This window comes from Lagenorhynchus albirostris, chromosome 16 (genome assembly GCF_949774975.1).
Source record: "Lagenorhynchus albirostris chromosome 16, mLagAlb1.1, whole genome shotgun sequence".
NCBI lineage: Eukaryota > Metazoa > Chordata > Mammalia > Artiodactyla > Delphinidae > Lagenorhynchus > Lagenorhynchus albirostris.
Genome location: NC_083110.1, coordinates 82,466,627 through 82,481,589, shown reverse-complemented (window position 1 = coordinate 82,481,589; position 14,963 = coordinate 82,466,627). Strand labels below are relative to the sequence as shown.

General features: G+C 51.7%; 1 protein-coding gene across 1 annotated transcript in view; it reads left to right on the top strand.

The window, feature by feature from the left end:
• Positions 1-14,015: 14,015 nt before the first annotated feature.
• Positions 14,016-14,963, top strand: part of TCERG1L (transcription elongation regulator 1 like) — a 190,573-nt gene continuing 189,625 nt past the window's right edge. The window contains exon 1 of the mRNA XM_060126594.1: positions 14,016-14,339. Within this exon, the coding sequence (XP_059982577.1) occupies positions 14,016-14,339 (324 nt within the window). The remainder of the gene's footprint in view (positions 14,340-14,963) is intronic.

Below are 14,963 nucleotides of genomic sequence, written 5' to 3'. Positions count from 1 at the left end.
TTATGTTCTTATGAGACAAACTTACATAGAGTGAAACACATAGATCTTGAGCGTAAAATTTGATGAGTTTTGATAAATGTTCACACCCATGTAACCCCATCCACTCAAGATACAGGACTCCCCCATCATCCCAGAAGGTTCCTCTGGGTCCCCTTCAAGTCAATCTCTACCCCCATAACAACCTCTGTCCTAATTTCTGTCACTATACATAATTTTTCCTGTTCTTGGATTTTGTAAAATATGGACATATTAAGTTTGTATTCTCTTATGTCTGGTTTCTTTCATTCCGTGTATCCTTTTTGGTATTAATCAATCTTGTAGGTATCAATAACATAGTATTTTATTGATGAGTGGTAATCCATTATCTGAAAAAGCCACAAGTTGTTTTTCCATTTTCCTATTGATGGACATTTGGGGTGTTTCCAATTTGGGACAGTTATGACTAAGTCTGCTAAGACAATTTGGACGAGTCTATGGCAGACCTATGTCTTCATGTATCTCAGGTACGTAGCTCAGAGTGAGATTGTTGGTCACATGGCAAATGGACTCCCAAAGTGGAAACGACCAGTAAAATTCTTCTCTGTAACGCATGAGTTCTGGTTACTTCACAGCCTCATGGTGTTTCGTACGGTCAATTGGTCAGTTTTGTTTGTTGGTTTCTTTGTTGATTTTAGCCATCCTGGGGAGGTGTGACATGATATCTCCATTGGGTGTTAATTTGCATTTTCCCTGGTAATTAATGACATTCCGCCAATTTTCATGAGCATATTAATATTTAACTAGCATCAGTCATTTGTATACCTGATTTTGTGAAATGACTAGTCAGGTCTTTTCTTACTGGATTGTTATTTCTTTGTTGTTGATGTGTGGAAGTTCTTTATATATAATGGATATTCTTTATATATTCTGGATTCCTTTGTCAGATATATGTGTTATGAATTTTTTTCTACCAGTTTGTGGGTTGTGCTTTCATGTTCCTGGTGGTGTCTTTTGAAGAGGAAAAGTTTTAAATTTTGATGGAAACTAATTTATCCATTGTTTCTTTTATATTTCATGCTTTCTGCATCCTCTTATATTCTTGTCAGCTCTGAGGTTGGGAAGATTTTCAAACATGTTTTCTTCTAAAAAGGCTTAATACTTTTGGATTTTACTTTTAGTTCTATGATACATCTTGCATCAAGTTTTATGGAGTATAAGGTAGGGGCCCAATACTTGTTTTCTTGTGTTGTGTTTCATACTTTTATCCAGTAGTTTCAACACCATTTGTTGAAAAGACTTTTGAACAGTTTTCCCTATTGAACAGTTTGTCACGCCTTGGCTATTCTTGCTTTTTACACTTGTATATCTATTTTAGAATTAGCATATCAGGTATATATAAAGTATGTATGTATCCTCACCTTTGATTTTTTTTTTTTTTTTTTTTTTTGCAGTACGCAGGCCTCTCACTGCTGTGGCCTCTCCCATTGTGGAGCACAGGCTCCGGACGCGCAGGCTCAGCGGCCATGGCTCACGGGCCCAGCCACTCCGCGGCATGTGGGATCTTCCCGGACCGGGGCACGAACCCGTGTCCCCTGCATCGGCAGGCGGACTCTCAACCACTGTGCCACCAGGGAAGCCCCTGATTATTTTGTTTGCATTAAAATTATACATCACTTTGGGAAGAATTGACAGGTTTAAAATATTGAGTCTTCCTATCCATATATATGGTCTATCCACTTTTAAAGGTTTTTTTTTTAAATAAATATCTCAAGAAAGTTATACAATTTCAGCCATAGAGAAACTATACATTTTTTGTTGTTAGATTACTGTTAGGAACCTCACCACTTTTGTTACTATTTTAAATACTACATAATTTTAAATTATATGCTCCACTTGCATTTATGATGAAAATGCAAATAACTTTTATATACTGATTTTTCAAAACTTGCCAAACTCTATTTTTATTCTTTCAGTATTTGCTCTAGAAATTCTAGCATGCATTTCTAACTTAAAGTTAAAATTTAATAAATATCTTTACTTCACCCCAGATTTCCATGCTACTTCTGTGCAGTGAGGTAGTTCTAAGTTAATTTTTACCCCCACCAAGTATGGTTGCGTTGGTGCAGGTGTATGTCCTGCCCGCACCTTTACTGTAATACTTACTCTGCTCAGTCTTGCTTGGGGCGCCCCTGACCTTCCTCCTGGCATCATTTCCCTTCTTTCTCTAGAAGCTCACTGTAACTCCCTTTAGCGAGAGGCCCTTGAAGTAAGCACTCCCCGTTTTTATCAGTTTTCACAAGTTCTTATTTTGACCTTGTTTTTGCATTCCACGGATGTTGGGTACCGTGTTCCATATTTATCAAAAAAGGTGAATTTTTTTATCACCTTTAAAATTTTTTCTACACACTTGCTGATTTCTGTATTTGTCAAGCTGGTCTGTTGGTTACTAAGAGGGATGTGTTAAAACTTCCCGGTGTGTTTACTCATTTTGTCTACTTAAAAAATTCTGCTGATAATTATTTTTTATATTTTGAGGTTATGTTATTAGGTACATACACATTTAGAACGGAATTATCTTCTTATGTCATTATATGCCGCTTCTCTTCAATCTCTAATAATGTTCCTTATTTTAGAGTATACTTCGATATCAGTGTACCTAAACCAACTTTCTTTCGGCTACTGTTTGTAGCCAGGGCTGTCCCTAGTGTTTGTGGGGCCCTGGGCAAGTATTTTATGTGGGGTGCGATCTATAAAACTAATTTAAATTAAATATATATTAGAAACCCATGGGTCCATCTGAGGTATCATGATTTATCCACGAAGACTTAGAACAATGGACAGAGACGCAGCTTTATTCTCCAATCAGTTACGTGAAGATGCTTGGTCGTTGGGAGACACCATCTCTTCCTGTTCAGGTCCAGGAATCTTCTCTTTGTTATTTATTGCCAAGGGCACCATTGCTGGCTAATTTCTTGTTTCCCAACAGGAGAAAAAGATGGCAATGCTGTTGTGACTCGCAGTGTGTGGCCCTGGGGACCTGTGTGCTCGGACCAGCCCGCGTCCCTCGCCTCTGTGGTTTAATACTGTGCGTGTTACTTCCTGCATCGTGACTCCAGAAACTGCCCCGTCGGTGCTGCTGGCCACGATCCCTGGCTTCCAATGAGCCACTCAGAGCTTGTCCCTGGGCTTCCTTTGCGGTGACCACACTCTCAAGTCTGCCTCAGAGCACACGGGGATGAGCTGGGGTCTGTCACGCTTCCAGACACCGGGGACTTGTGAGTTCTGTTCACTCTGGAAAATATTTGGCCATCGTCTCTGAATATCGTGTCTCTCCTCTCTTCCTTTTCTCTTTCCTCGCTTCTGGGAACTCTTACTGGACACACATTAGCCCTTTCCCTTTGTCCTCCATGTTTCCTCTCATCACGTTCACGTCATCTGGTGCTTTCTCACTGCGGTGTTTTCTGGGAGATTCCTTCCTCCTCTCGTTCATTTACCTCTTCAGCTGTGTCTGATCTGCTTTTTAATCCACATGCTGTGTTTTAAACTTCAAACACTGTTTTTCATTTCTAAAAGGTTTATTAAATCAATTTACAAATTCACCTGCCTGTCTTTTATTATCTCTTATTTTTTAGAGGCAACTTTAGTGCATTATTTTAAACTATTTTGGAAGAGCTCACTAAAATATTTAAATGTTATTTGAAGATGTCAAGCACACCTATTTTATATTCCATGTCTTAACATTCTAACACTCTTCATCTTTTGGGGTCTGATGCTTCTGTTTTAATCTTTTCCCACAAACCTCCATCGCCTCTTTCCTCCTGTGCTTCTTGCTTTGTGATGTCCCTTTGATCGTCTCCTGTGACATGTCTCTGGGGACTGCATTTACTATGCCTTCCTCGAGAGGGTTTGTATTCCTTACTGCCAGGTGCCTGGGGCCACCTCCCATCAGGGACCACTTCAAATATGTTTTTTTTTTTTTCATGTGGGACAGTCCGTAGTTATAAATTATCCAAGGAGGCATTCTCCACCCACCAGCTGGAATCCGATGCGCAAAGAGCAAGTTTCTGACTATCTCCGTTTGCAGGACAGTCTTCCTGGTGGCTGTGTGGTTCCTGGACAGCTAGTCCAGTGCTCTTCCTGCTATCAACAAGACCAGGACAAATTACAGATGGACAGACTTGTTTGGGGAGGAAAGAGGGCGCCCTCGGGGCCGTCACCCCGAAAGGCCCAGCCCGGCCAGACCCAGACCCGCCTGGGAGTCTCGCAGGCAGCCTGTTCCCCACAGCGGCAGCACAAGAAAGCAGGGGCACTTGGTTACTGGGGGCAGCAAATGTCCAGGTCACATGACGGATTCAGCTTAATCATATTTCCATTTTGGGTTCTCTTGTCATTTTTAGCTTCTAGGAATCTCTCTACCTTTTCTTTTTTTCCCAATTCAGCCCTGTCTCTCTTTTTTTTTTTAAGTTTTAATCATACTTTTAAAAAAATGTTTCATACTAGAAACTCTGTCCAAGACACATTTCATTTGACAAGTGTACGGATGAGTGCTGGTCTGTTGTCTTCCTGGTTCCAAGAACACAGTGCACGCGGCTTACAGTCTAGAGATTCCTGTGCTCAGGGCAGGGAGTGTCCAGATGACTCGGGAACCCCAGCGAGTGCCCTTCTTCCTCCCCACGCCCTGGGGAGTCACTGTCACTGTCCTGGGGCACCTGCAGCTGCTCCACCTGAAGTAGGAGGATGAGGGGGTGACGGATGGCCCTGGGACAGGTCGTGGGGGCCAGGCGCCTGCAGGCAGCTTCTCAGCGGCTACTGGAGGAGTGCGACTGGAGCAGGGGCCGCAGGGAGCCTCTGAGGGCTGTGCGGGAAGAGGAAAGGGGAAAACTCGGGGAGGTGAGGGGCTCTGACCATCCGAGAGGCAGTGGGCCTTTGGGAGAGCCGGCCACCCTGGGGCTCAGACCCGCTCCTCGGCTCAGCCCCGGTCACTGAGCTGACCTGTACCCCCGGCCCACCATGCCCAGGCAGGTCCCGGTGAAGGTCAGAGGCTCCCTGAGCGAACCCCTGTGCAGTGCCCACACCCACGCGCTACCCAATTGTATATTAAAATCAGAAAAGGTGACACTGCTGCGCTGGGCTGAGGGCTGCTTCCGGCCGAGGGGCACGGACACGACTTGCTCCTCAGCGCTGGCTTCTGCATTCGCGCAGACGGTCTCGGGCAGAAGCACAGCAGCTCCGGGGCAGAGGCCCACTCAGCCTCCCGGCAGCGTGGTGATGCAGCATGGCTGTCACTTCAGGTGAACATTTAACCTTCACAGACTCAAACAGTCACCCTGCTCAGAGAAAGAGAGGGTGGAGAGGAGAGGCTGGGGGAGGGCAGGCGCCACTGGTTAGAACCACACAGCTGGGCTGGGCTCCCGGGGCCTTGCCAGGCTCTGGGCGGGTCTGGGTCCCGCCGGGCTGGGCCTTTCGGGGCGACGGCCCCAAGGGTGCCCTCTTTCCTCCCCAGACAAGTCTGTCCATCTGTAATTCGTCCTGGTCTTGTTGATAGAAGGTAGAGCTCTGGACTAGCTGCCCAGGAACCAGGACACTGGTCTTGACTGGGCTGCTGGAGGGGCCTCAGGCACCCGGGGCAGCAGCGGGGACTTGGTAAGGAGCGCACAGCTCCCCGGGCTCCTGGAGCCCAGCATCCAGCATCGTGGGTGTCTCCTCTCCCACAAAGCAGAGGCCGCGGCAGCGTCCAGAAGGGTCTGGGGGCCCGGCCTGGGCTTGGTTCTGGAATGCACAAATCTGTGTCTGGTCGAGCGAAAGGAGCTCTCACCTTGAAATGAAGAGGTCTGGGGTCTGGGATGATTTACCCGCTTCCCTCCTTCAAGGCTGTTTTCTCCTCTATGTCGTATTGTGTCGTATTGTCTTGTACTGTAGGACCTTTGCCTTGTTCTCTGTGCTGAGGATGGTATCCCTAAGAGGGTGGCCATGTCTGGCTGGCCCGGTACCTAGCCAATGGACCCCAGGCAGTGAGCTGGACTCCCAGAGTTCGGGTGACCAGGGGTGGGAGAGGCCCTGAGTCAGTTTTGCCGGTTGGGAGCGCAGAAAGTCTGCTGTACGATCACCGTCTCATGGTAGGAATGGCCCTCAACAGCACGAGCTCTTTGGGCTTTTGCACATGTTGTTTTATTTCGGGATGGAGTTCAGAAACTTTCGCACACACGTGCTCTTATTATCGACATTTGTGTGCCTCCCTAAAATCACGGTTGAAAGCCTAGCCCCTCATGTACTGCTGTTTGGAAGTAGGGCCTCTGGGAGGTGATCGGGTGATGAGCTCATGGAAGAGGAGAGCCCCTATGACGGGATTCGTGTCCTTATAAGAATCCCAAGAGAGCTTGCTTTCCTCCTGCCCTCGGCCATGTGAGGACACAGCGAGAAGACAGCCACATCTGTGGGCCAGAAGGCAGTTCCTCACCAGACACGGAATCTGACGGCACCAGCCTCCAGAACTATGGAAAGCAAAGGTTTGTTTTACAAGCCGAGTCTATGATATTCTGTTGTAGCAGCTGATGGACTGAGACACCTTATCTCTCCTTGAGCTACTGTGTTCCAGGCAGTGGGGACACAGCCCCGACAAAGCGGCTTAGGAGCGGTATACATGCTGCTGGACAGAGACACGAGGGCAGAAGGGCACACGTGTACTTTATTGACCCTTCATGAGCCTCAGCGACATCCTACTCAGTGGATCGGCTGGCAAACATCCCCAGATGGTCTCCCTGGCTTTGCCTCCATCGGATCCCTGCTAAGTTGATGTGACTTACCTCTAGCTTCTGTTGGGGGAAACTGAGCCTGCAAAGGTGGCAGGACTTGTCCAGAAGCAGGCAGCCACTCAGGACACATGGATCGCAGACTGAGCTCAGAGATCCCACGTTGCGTGTTAACACTGGCTTGATCCAACTCTGTCTCACGTGTGGACAGCTGAGGCCCAGGGATGTCAGGGACTCGGCCAGCAGGTGCCGGGGGCAGGAGGGCCCTGAACTGCCTGATAGGGCTTGGAGGCTGGGCCGTGGGGTCTCTGCCCCCCACAACCACTTACAGACATCCTGTGGAATGGCTTGTGTGCAGGGCAAAGGCTGCCACTTTGTTGAGTCATCCTGCCTTGTCTGATCTCCTGGTTGCTCTGGGAAGCTCATAGAACAGGTTGTTGAGCAGCGAGATGGCCCAGCTGTCCTTCCACCGGCGTCCCTACGAAAACCTCACTCCTGGCCCCCGGTTTCATGTATGCACCTCTATTTTACTACTTAGCTCCTTAAATAATCAAAACTTCTGCCCTGTGTAGAGTTCTGAACACAGAAAAAGGTCAGAAGTTGGATGCCCCCGAGATTGGTCCCAAAGCAAGTCTATTTCAATACATTTATTAATGAGTTGGAGAAAAGGTTAAGTGGCAGAATGTGGTGAATGCACAGAATTATTTAAGTGAACAGTTCAGGGAAGAAAAAACACAGACTATCTTCTGTGAAATTGTATTTTTTCCTTATCCTAAGAATATTTTATCAAGGTGAAAACTATTAAGACAGTCAGCAGTGCAGAGAGCACTTTAGGCATCTCCACCTTTCCTTCTGCTGAGACATAACTCACCGCTGAGGTTAGAGAATTTGGATTTGAAGGATGATGGTCCCTGGGCTCAGGAAAGCAGCTGCTGGTGAAATCGAAGACTTGTAGAGAACAGCTGCCCGGCTGTGCCCTGCCAACATGAAGGGAAGCGTGTGAACACGTGTGAGGTCAAGGATGGACGACGTGTCACCCTGGCCTGAGCACAACCGACCGCTGGTGACTGGTCTGCTGAAGGACCCCACTCCTGCCCTCCTCAGCGCTCTGAGCGCCGGCACACGGCTCACACGACGGGCTGGATCCAGACGTGGACGGCCACCCTGCCCAGCGAGCCCACGTGGCAGGCCTGGCATCCTGGTGGCTTGGCAGGCAGGGGAGGGGTGCCGTGGTCCTCGGCGTTCCGGTCAGCTCTGCTACTGGGAACGGTGAGGGCCATCCTCTCCCCAGGAATCTCGTTCTTCTGGTGCCTCTAAAGAAACGTGTTCTGGACTATGTCATGCATTCAGGCCCTGTACTTTGGAGTTGGTGCTAATTTGAACCTGGTTGGAACTGCAAAGTGTAGCCTCGGACAGAGGAGGCCGATGAGCCTGAGAAGGCAGAGGGATCCTCTCGGGGCGCTAACTGCTGAAGCAGCTCACCTGCTCGAGTCCGCCACAGTGGGGCTTCCCCGACCTCCCGTTACCTCGTGCTCCCGGTTTCGCCTCCTAACAGTAAGACTACGTTAAAAACGCACTTGATAATCTACATTCTTTCCCACTTCAGACCAAGCTGCTTCTCCTCCTGAAGTATTTCCAACTAGCGGGGCTGTTGTAACAAGTCTCCCAGTTGTGGCCCCTCTTACGTGCTAGCGTGTGGCCTGGCCACCGTATAATTAAGCAGGGTGACAGCCAGTGTGCCCCGCCAGGGACACGGAGGGTGGGGGCTCCCGCCCCTTCTCCGCTCCAGTTGAGAAATCCAGGGAACGAGCGCTTCATGTGGGACAGATTGGAGCAGGGTTAACACACCGGCTTCACCTGGTGTGAGATCAGCATGCTTTGACAAAATAAAATAAAACTATACACGAGCACAAATGTTTGTGTCCACGTAGGAAGTTCGGGGGTTGTCTGACTGGCAAAGCCCTACTTAGCACACATCATGACGGCTTTCCAGCTGTCTGGTCAGGCTCTGTAGAGAAAACGCACACGATTTCATGTCTCCAGACCCCACAGATCATGCCACGAGATGTGTGTGCCGAGAATAAGGCGATGAATCCTGTGGCTTGTGCGAACGCATGGCATCAAAGGTCTTCCTGTCCCTCCTTGTCTAAGTGCCCGTAAATCATGTTCTGATAAGATTAAAGGCCTCCGTCCCCTCCCCCAGCAGCTGGGATCACCAGAGAGCCCTGGGAAAGGAAAGGGCACAGGAAGGGGCCAGGAGCAGAAAGAATGAGCTGGAGGTGGGGTGACCTCAGAGGGGATGCTGGGCCAGGTCCTCTCCCACCATTGGCTCTCTGGACCCGGGGCACCTAGGATAAGCAGGGCCACTGCTCTTTGTTGTCACCTCTTTGGGGTTGTCACCATCTCCCAGACTCTAAGCTTCATGGGGGACATCTGTCTTCCTCACCATCATTCTCCAGAGCCCAGGCTGTCTTGGTGTGGGTCCCAGGAAGCTGTCTTTCTGGGGGGACACATTCCTGTGCCTGGCTGGACCCCAGTCCCTCTCCTGGCCGGGCACCCTTATGCAGGACACAACCTGCAAAGCCCTGGCTGGGTTATCGTCTGTTGGATGGGACGTGGTCAGACAGCTGGCCTGTCTTTGCACCCACTGGGGGCTCAGTAATGATCCCAGGCTGGGGTTTCAATCCAGCATGAAGAGTATTCTGTTCTAGTCACTGGACACTCAGCTGTTGTGGAGAGGAGAGGGGAGAGCACGCGGTTCCTGCCATCCAGGGCCTCTACTGAGCCGACCCGAGATCAGGGTGGACCTTGGGAAGTGCTCCACGGAGGGCGGCGGGTCTGGACGCAGGGAGGGAGGCCTCTGCGCTGTCTGAGCATCCCTCAATAACTGCCCGGGGTGTCTGGTTTTCAAGGTCTTCACTGTGTCCCACACGGCATCTATGCACTCCAGTGTTTGCGACATTTTACCTATGACTTAGATCGATGGATGGTGGGAAGTTAGGTGGGTAGATGGGTAGTTCTTTATAGCTACAAAATGGACCGGCTGCTGAGTAGGGTGCGCTGCTGTCCCACGTGGGCTACTGATTCCCACTCAGGGCAGACTCACCTCCACTCCTACATGTCCTCCGTGAGCTTTCTGCTTTGCTGTTGATAACGGGGTTCCTCTAGGTATTTTCAACAATGTGGGGAACCCGCTCATGCTATGATGCTGAGTGAAAAATAAGGTTTAAAATGAATTATTATAAAATGCAATTTAATATAAAATGTAATACGATAAGATGCTATAATATATGCTAACGTATATTACTATATGTAATATATATACAATATACATTATCATGCTATATAGAGAGAGATGAGAAGAAAAAAATACTATGGAGGGGAGGTCAACAAAAGGTTCATATTCCTTTTCCCTGAGTGGGTTTGATTCATGATGCTTTTCTATATTTTCCAGATATTCTGCAATACCACATTTATAATAAAAACAATAATAATACCCTTTAACAAACGAGCACACTCCTGCCCGTCCAGGGTGGTTTCGTGCTACCACCTGCCTCGGTTCCCCTCCGTGTTTCCTAGAGAGCTTCACTCCCCATGACGGGGACCCCCCCGACGGCCTCTCCTCTCCCGCTCTGTGCTCGCCTGGGGTGACCCCATCCACATCTCTGATCTCAGCCACCACCGCGGAAGGCTACCCCTCTCCATCCTTGTGCTAATTCCAGTTCCATGTCTTCATCGAAGACTTTGCTCCTGACTCCAGGCAACCGCGACACGGACGGATCTTTCCAGGTGTCCCTCGGAGACTTCCAAGTCGTCCTGTCTGGAGCAACCTCTCCTCTCTGCTGCCCATCCCCAAAGGCCCCTCATATCTGGGAAGGGATGCTCAGCTGCAGACTCCCGAGTTTGGCAGAACTTTGGAAAAATCACTCTTACGCCCGCTCCGTGTCAGCCCACACCGAGTCAGGTATCAAATCACCAATTCCTCCTCCTGAAGATGCCAGTCTCCCGAGGCGGTGGTTCGCTTTCGTGGCTTTCATCCAGGGCCTCATCATAGCACAGTTGGCGAGTCTTCAGCAGGGAGGGACCCAGTCGGATCAGCGTTGGTTTTGGAAAGATGTCCTGGCAGTGTGAGCTGGTGGGCAGGACAGGGCCGCTGCTGAGGCAACATCTCAGTTCTCCACCCCACATGTCCCCACTCCCGCCTGCCCCATTGCTCTGGGAATTATCTTAACTCGGCAGGCCTGGAGAAGGCATCTTCATGCTTCTCTCTCTCTTTCTTTTGAGGTGGGAGTTTCTCTTATATTTTACTTAGAAAAAGAGTAAAAAAAAAAAAAAACTTGAAAAAAATCCTTCTACAAGCTGCAAAATCTTACTTCATCCATCTCTCCCTAACACCCAACATTCTTTTTTCCAAAAAGGTGATAAACAATTCAGAACTCATTAGCATATGAGGATAATTCGCACTTTTCTCGTGCTGCGGATCTCGTCTTTCTTCAGTCTGTCACAGATTAGCTGGAAATTTCTGCTGGTTTTGCCTGAATGATACAGACGGACTTAAGGTTGTTTTTATTGGTTAGGAGAACTTGAGACTAGATTGTGTATAAAACCCATTCCAAGGAGAATTTGTCACTGATTGTTACAGGGAGATAAAGGGCCTGAGTTTATGGGGTGCTAACGCCCTGGGGGCACTGATAGGTAAGCGCACCTGTCCACTAGTGGCACAGGTCTACCTGGCATGGAGCCTCTGTGCACAGATGGGAGATCCCCTGATTTCTGGTCCTCATGGAGAACAAGTCTTCCTGCTTTAAAAGAGTCTTCTTAAATACCCATTGGAAAGACAGTACCCATAGGAAAGGGGGCTTCTCCTATCCACGGGGGTGTCTGGTTGTTCCTGGGTTGAGTGGGGTGTGTGAGGAAAACCTTGAGATGAATGTGATTAAAACAAGAGCCAGAAATAGGGGATAAGTCCATCTCCTGGTTCCCCTGTCATATCCATTAACTAATTAGTGAAAATCGCTCTGCACCTCTGTTGTCCTCTGCTGTGTTCCCAGAATTCAGAGCACAGCATGGTAGGGAAAGGGGTTCAAAACGCTGTAATAAATGAATACAGTCAAGCCCATGGCAGGAAGCAGCAAAGGAGTTTGGGCTACTTTGAGGTTCTTTGAATGAACATACTTGTAATTTCCCAGCTCTTGTTCGGAGCGACCAGCTGCCCAAGGCATCCTGTGCTCAGGGCACTGGAAAGCCCAGGGAGGGAATAAATACAACCAGTTCACAGAAGCATACTTTAACAGAACCACTTCAAGGACTGGGCTGTGTGGGAACGGGTGAGACTCCCCCAGAGCACCTGCTGAAGCACCCCCAGCTCATGGCTAAATCCTGTTTCCTGGGAGTGTGGGTTCTGCGCACACTGCACTTGCTTTCGCTGAGGGCAGCATGCAAGCCAGGCACTGCCAGCCTCCAAGCAATGGAGGAGGGATGAATAACTCCCATGCAAACAGGACCCTTTAAGGGTTCACCTTAGCCTGCCCAAAGCCACCTGCCCCAATTCCTTAGTCTGGCTGTGGCCACCAAGATCAAGACACATTTCACGAGTGTGTGCACATACAAATATATGCGCATGAATTAAGGGCTTAAGCTGAATAGTAACAGTCTTCTAATCTGCAGAGCTTTCTGACTGTAGGTGAGAAAAAACAAAATCTTGCCAGGACTTTTGCATCAAAGAGAGAGATAAACTTGCTAATTGAAAAATGGTTTGCCTGGAGGAAAACACGGAGATGCCAGCTATGTAAATTAGCATATGCCAGGATCTAAAAGAAATCATGCCAGGCCAGGAGGAAATAAGCAAATTAGAAGAATGAGGAAACAACCCTAGAAGCAAACTGAAAGCACTCTGGTGCTTTAGTTTATCTCAGGAGAGAGGTCGACGGATCAGTCCAGAGGTGAGGAGAGCCCGTGTTTGGAGAGTCCCAGGTGTGTCTGTGGTGTACCTGGGTGGGTGCATGCTCTCCTGCCCAGGTCAGGGTGGGCTTTTCATACAAGCTCTTAAAAGCATGCCTCATAATACCTTCCTTCTGCTTTAGGCGGCAGGAAGGCCCTTCACCAAATGCTCCTAAGAAACACCGTGCTTGCGCTGTTGACTGGTGGGGTTTCTCCGGCGTAGCGACCTAAGCAGTTTATTAGCACGTGGAAGTCTCCAACCAGCTCGGCGACGAACAGCCCACAGCTGGGCGGGGTCTCAGAGCCCCGGCATCACAAGGAGATACCGCTCGGGACCAGGGTCTGCGGCAGGAGGGAGGTCAGCCGGGGCGCGCGCCGCCTGGCGGCGACTGCGTGTGACCCGCGCGGAACCAGCCTCTGCTGTGCGGTCCGAGCGAGGGTTCTCGCAGGAGGGGTGGTCCTTGGCCTCAGGCAGCCCAGGTTGCACTGAAGAGGCCGCGTGCGGTGGGTAAAGGAGGAGTACAATTCTGGGCCCGGTAGAGTCCAGGACCAGTTCACAGTGGGCAATCCCAGCGTCAACCGTTTGTCCCGTGCAGAGGCCCAGAGGCGACCCGCCTGGAGTGTGTGGCGCCTGAACTAGTAGGGCGTGGGGTAGGGGCCGCCGGGGCAGAGGACCCGCTGGGGTCTTAGGAAAGTGTTTGGCAGATTTTCCAGGGAGAGAAATCTACCTGTCCCCAGTGGCAATCGGTGCCCGCTGGGCGTCGGGGGCTGCAGGCAGCATCCCCTGGGCACCCTCCGCCCTCGACCCAGGTTACGCCAGGCAGAGAGCGGCCCGCGCGCCGTCCCCGTCGGCGGCCCCAGCACCGCCCGGCGGCTGGACGTGCCTGGCTCAGGCGCCGCCACTTTGGCCTCGCTGCTGCTGGTGGACCCCGCCTCCCGGCCTGGCCGGGTGCGCCTTCCCCGGCGTGCGCTCCGTCCGCGACAGCCGGCGGCCTCCAGCGGCCGAACCTGAGCTCCGGGCGCAATCCGCGGGAGCCCCGCGCCTCCGCCTGCTCCCCGCCCCCACCCCCGCCGCCGCCGCGGGGGTCCCGGGGTGAGTGCTGGCCGGAGCGCGGAACCAGGGGACGCTGCGAGCCGGGGCCGGGCCTGGGGGGCGGCGGCGGCGCGGGCGGCAGCGCTAGCAGAGGAGGAGGAGGAGGGGCTCCCGGCGCGGGGCAGGGGCGGAGCGTGCGGCCGCGCAGCGGAACCAAGTGAGTTCGCACCGGAGCCCGCGCCGCCGCCGGCCCGTGCCTCTGGCGCCCGCCGCCCCCGCCGCGCCCGCAGCCGCCGCCCGCGCGGGGATGTAGGATGCTGGTGGGCGCCGGGCTCCAGCGGCGGCGGCGGCAGCTGCAGCAGCCGCAGCAGCCTCGGCGGCGGCAGCCTCTCCTCTGGCCGATGAACGCAGACCCGCCGCCGCCGCCGCCCTGGGTTTGGATGGTCCCCGGCTCGGCCGGGCTGCTCCGGCTGGGAGCCGGGGTCGCGCCCCCGCCAGGGCTGCTTGCCTCGGCCCAGCCCTCTGCCGCCCCGCTGCTCCCGGGGCTGCCCGGCTGGCTGCCGTTGCTGCCGCTGCCCTCTGCGCCAGACCACGCCGCCGCCGCAGCTGTGCACCACTACCCCTTGCTCAACGGGCAGGTAATGTGTCCCCCGGCCCCCGGCCCCTGGCCCCGGGTTCGGGGTCGCCGGCTTCCCCCCTGGCCCCTGGGCGCGGCCCTCGCCCCGCTCCGGCGGCTCCGGCCCTGTGGCTTGCGCTCTTTCCTCCCGCGGTGGTCCTCGGCTCCCCAGCCCATCACGGCGCAGCCTGGCAGCCATGCATCGGCAACAAAGTTCATGCTTCGACGTCTCGTTCTGCCTCTCGGCAGTTTTTGCAGTATGTCTTCCCGGTTTCTCAGACGAGCAGTTTGGAGACCCGCACCCCAAGCCCAGAGTTGGGACCGCCTTGGCCACAACTTTCGCCCGGGCCGGGGTCGTTGTCCAGAGCGCGGTGCTTAAGTATCGCCTCCGGAGCCCGGCGTTGCAGCTGCCAACTGTGGCCGACTTACCGAATAGAAGTTAATACTTTTACAGTCTCTGACAGGCTTGGAAAGCAAGCTGGGAATCAAGAGCTGTTTCTGATTCTGATCTAGTTTTTTTTTGTTTTTGTTTTTTTCATTTGAAAATAGACTCAGGACAATGCTTAAGAAAATTCAAACCAATGGAAGCCTGCAGGGAAATCCTGCCTTTAGTACTGAGAAATGCTACTGGTGATTTCCACTCCCA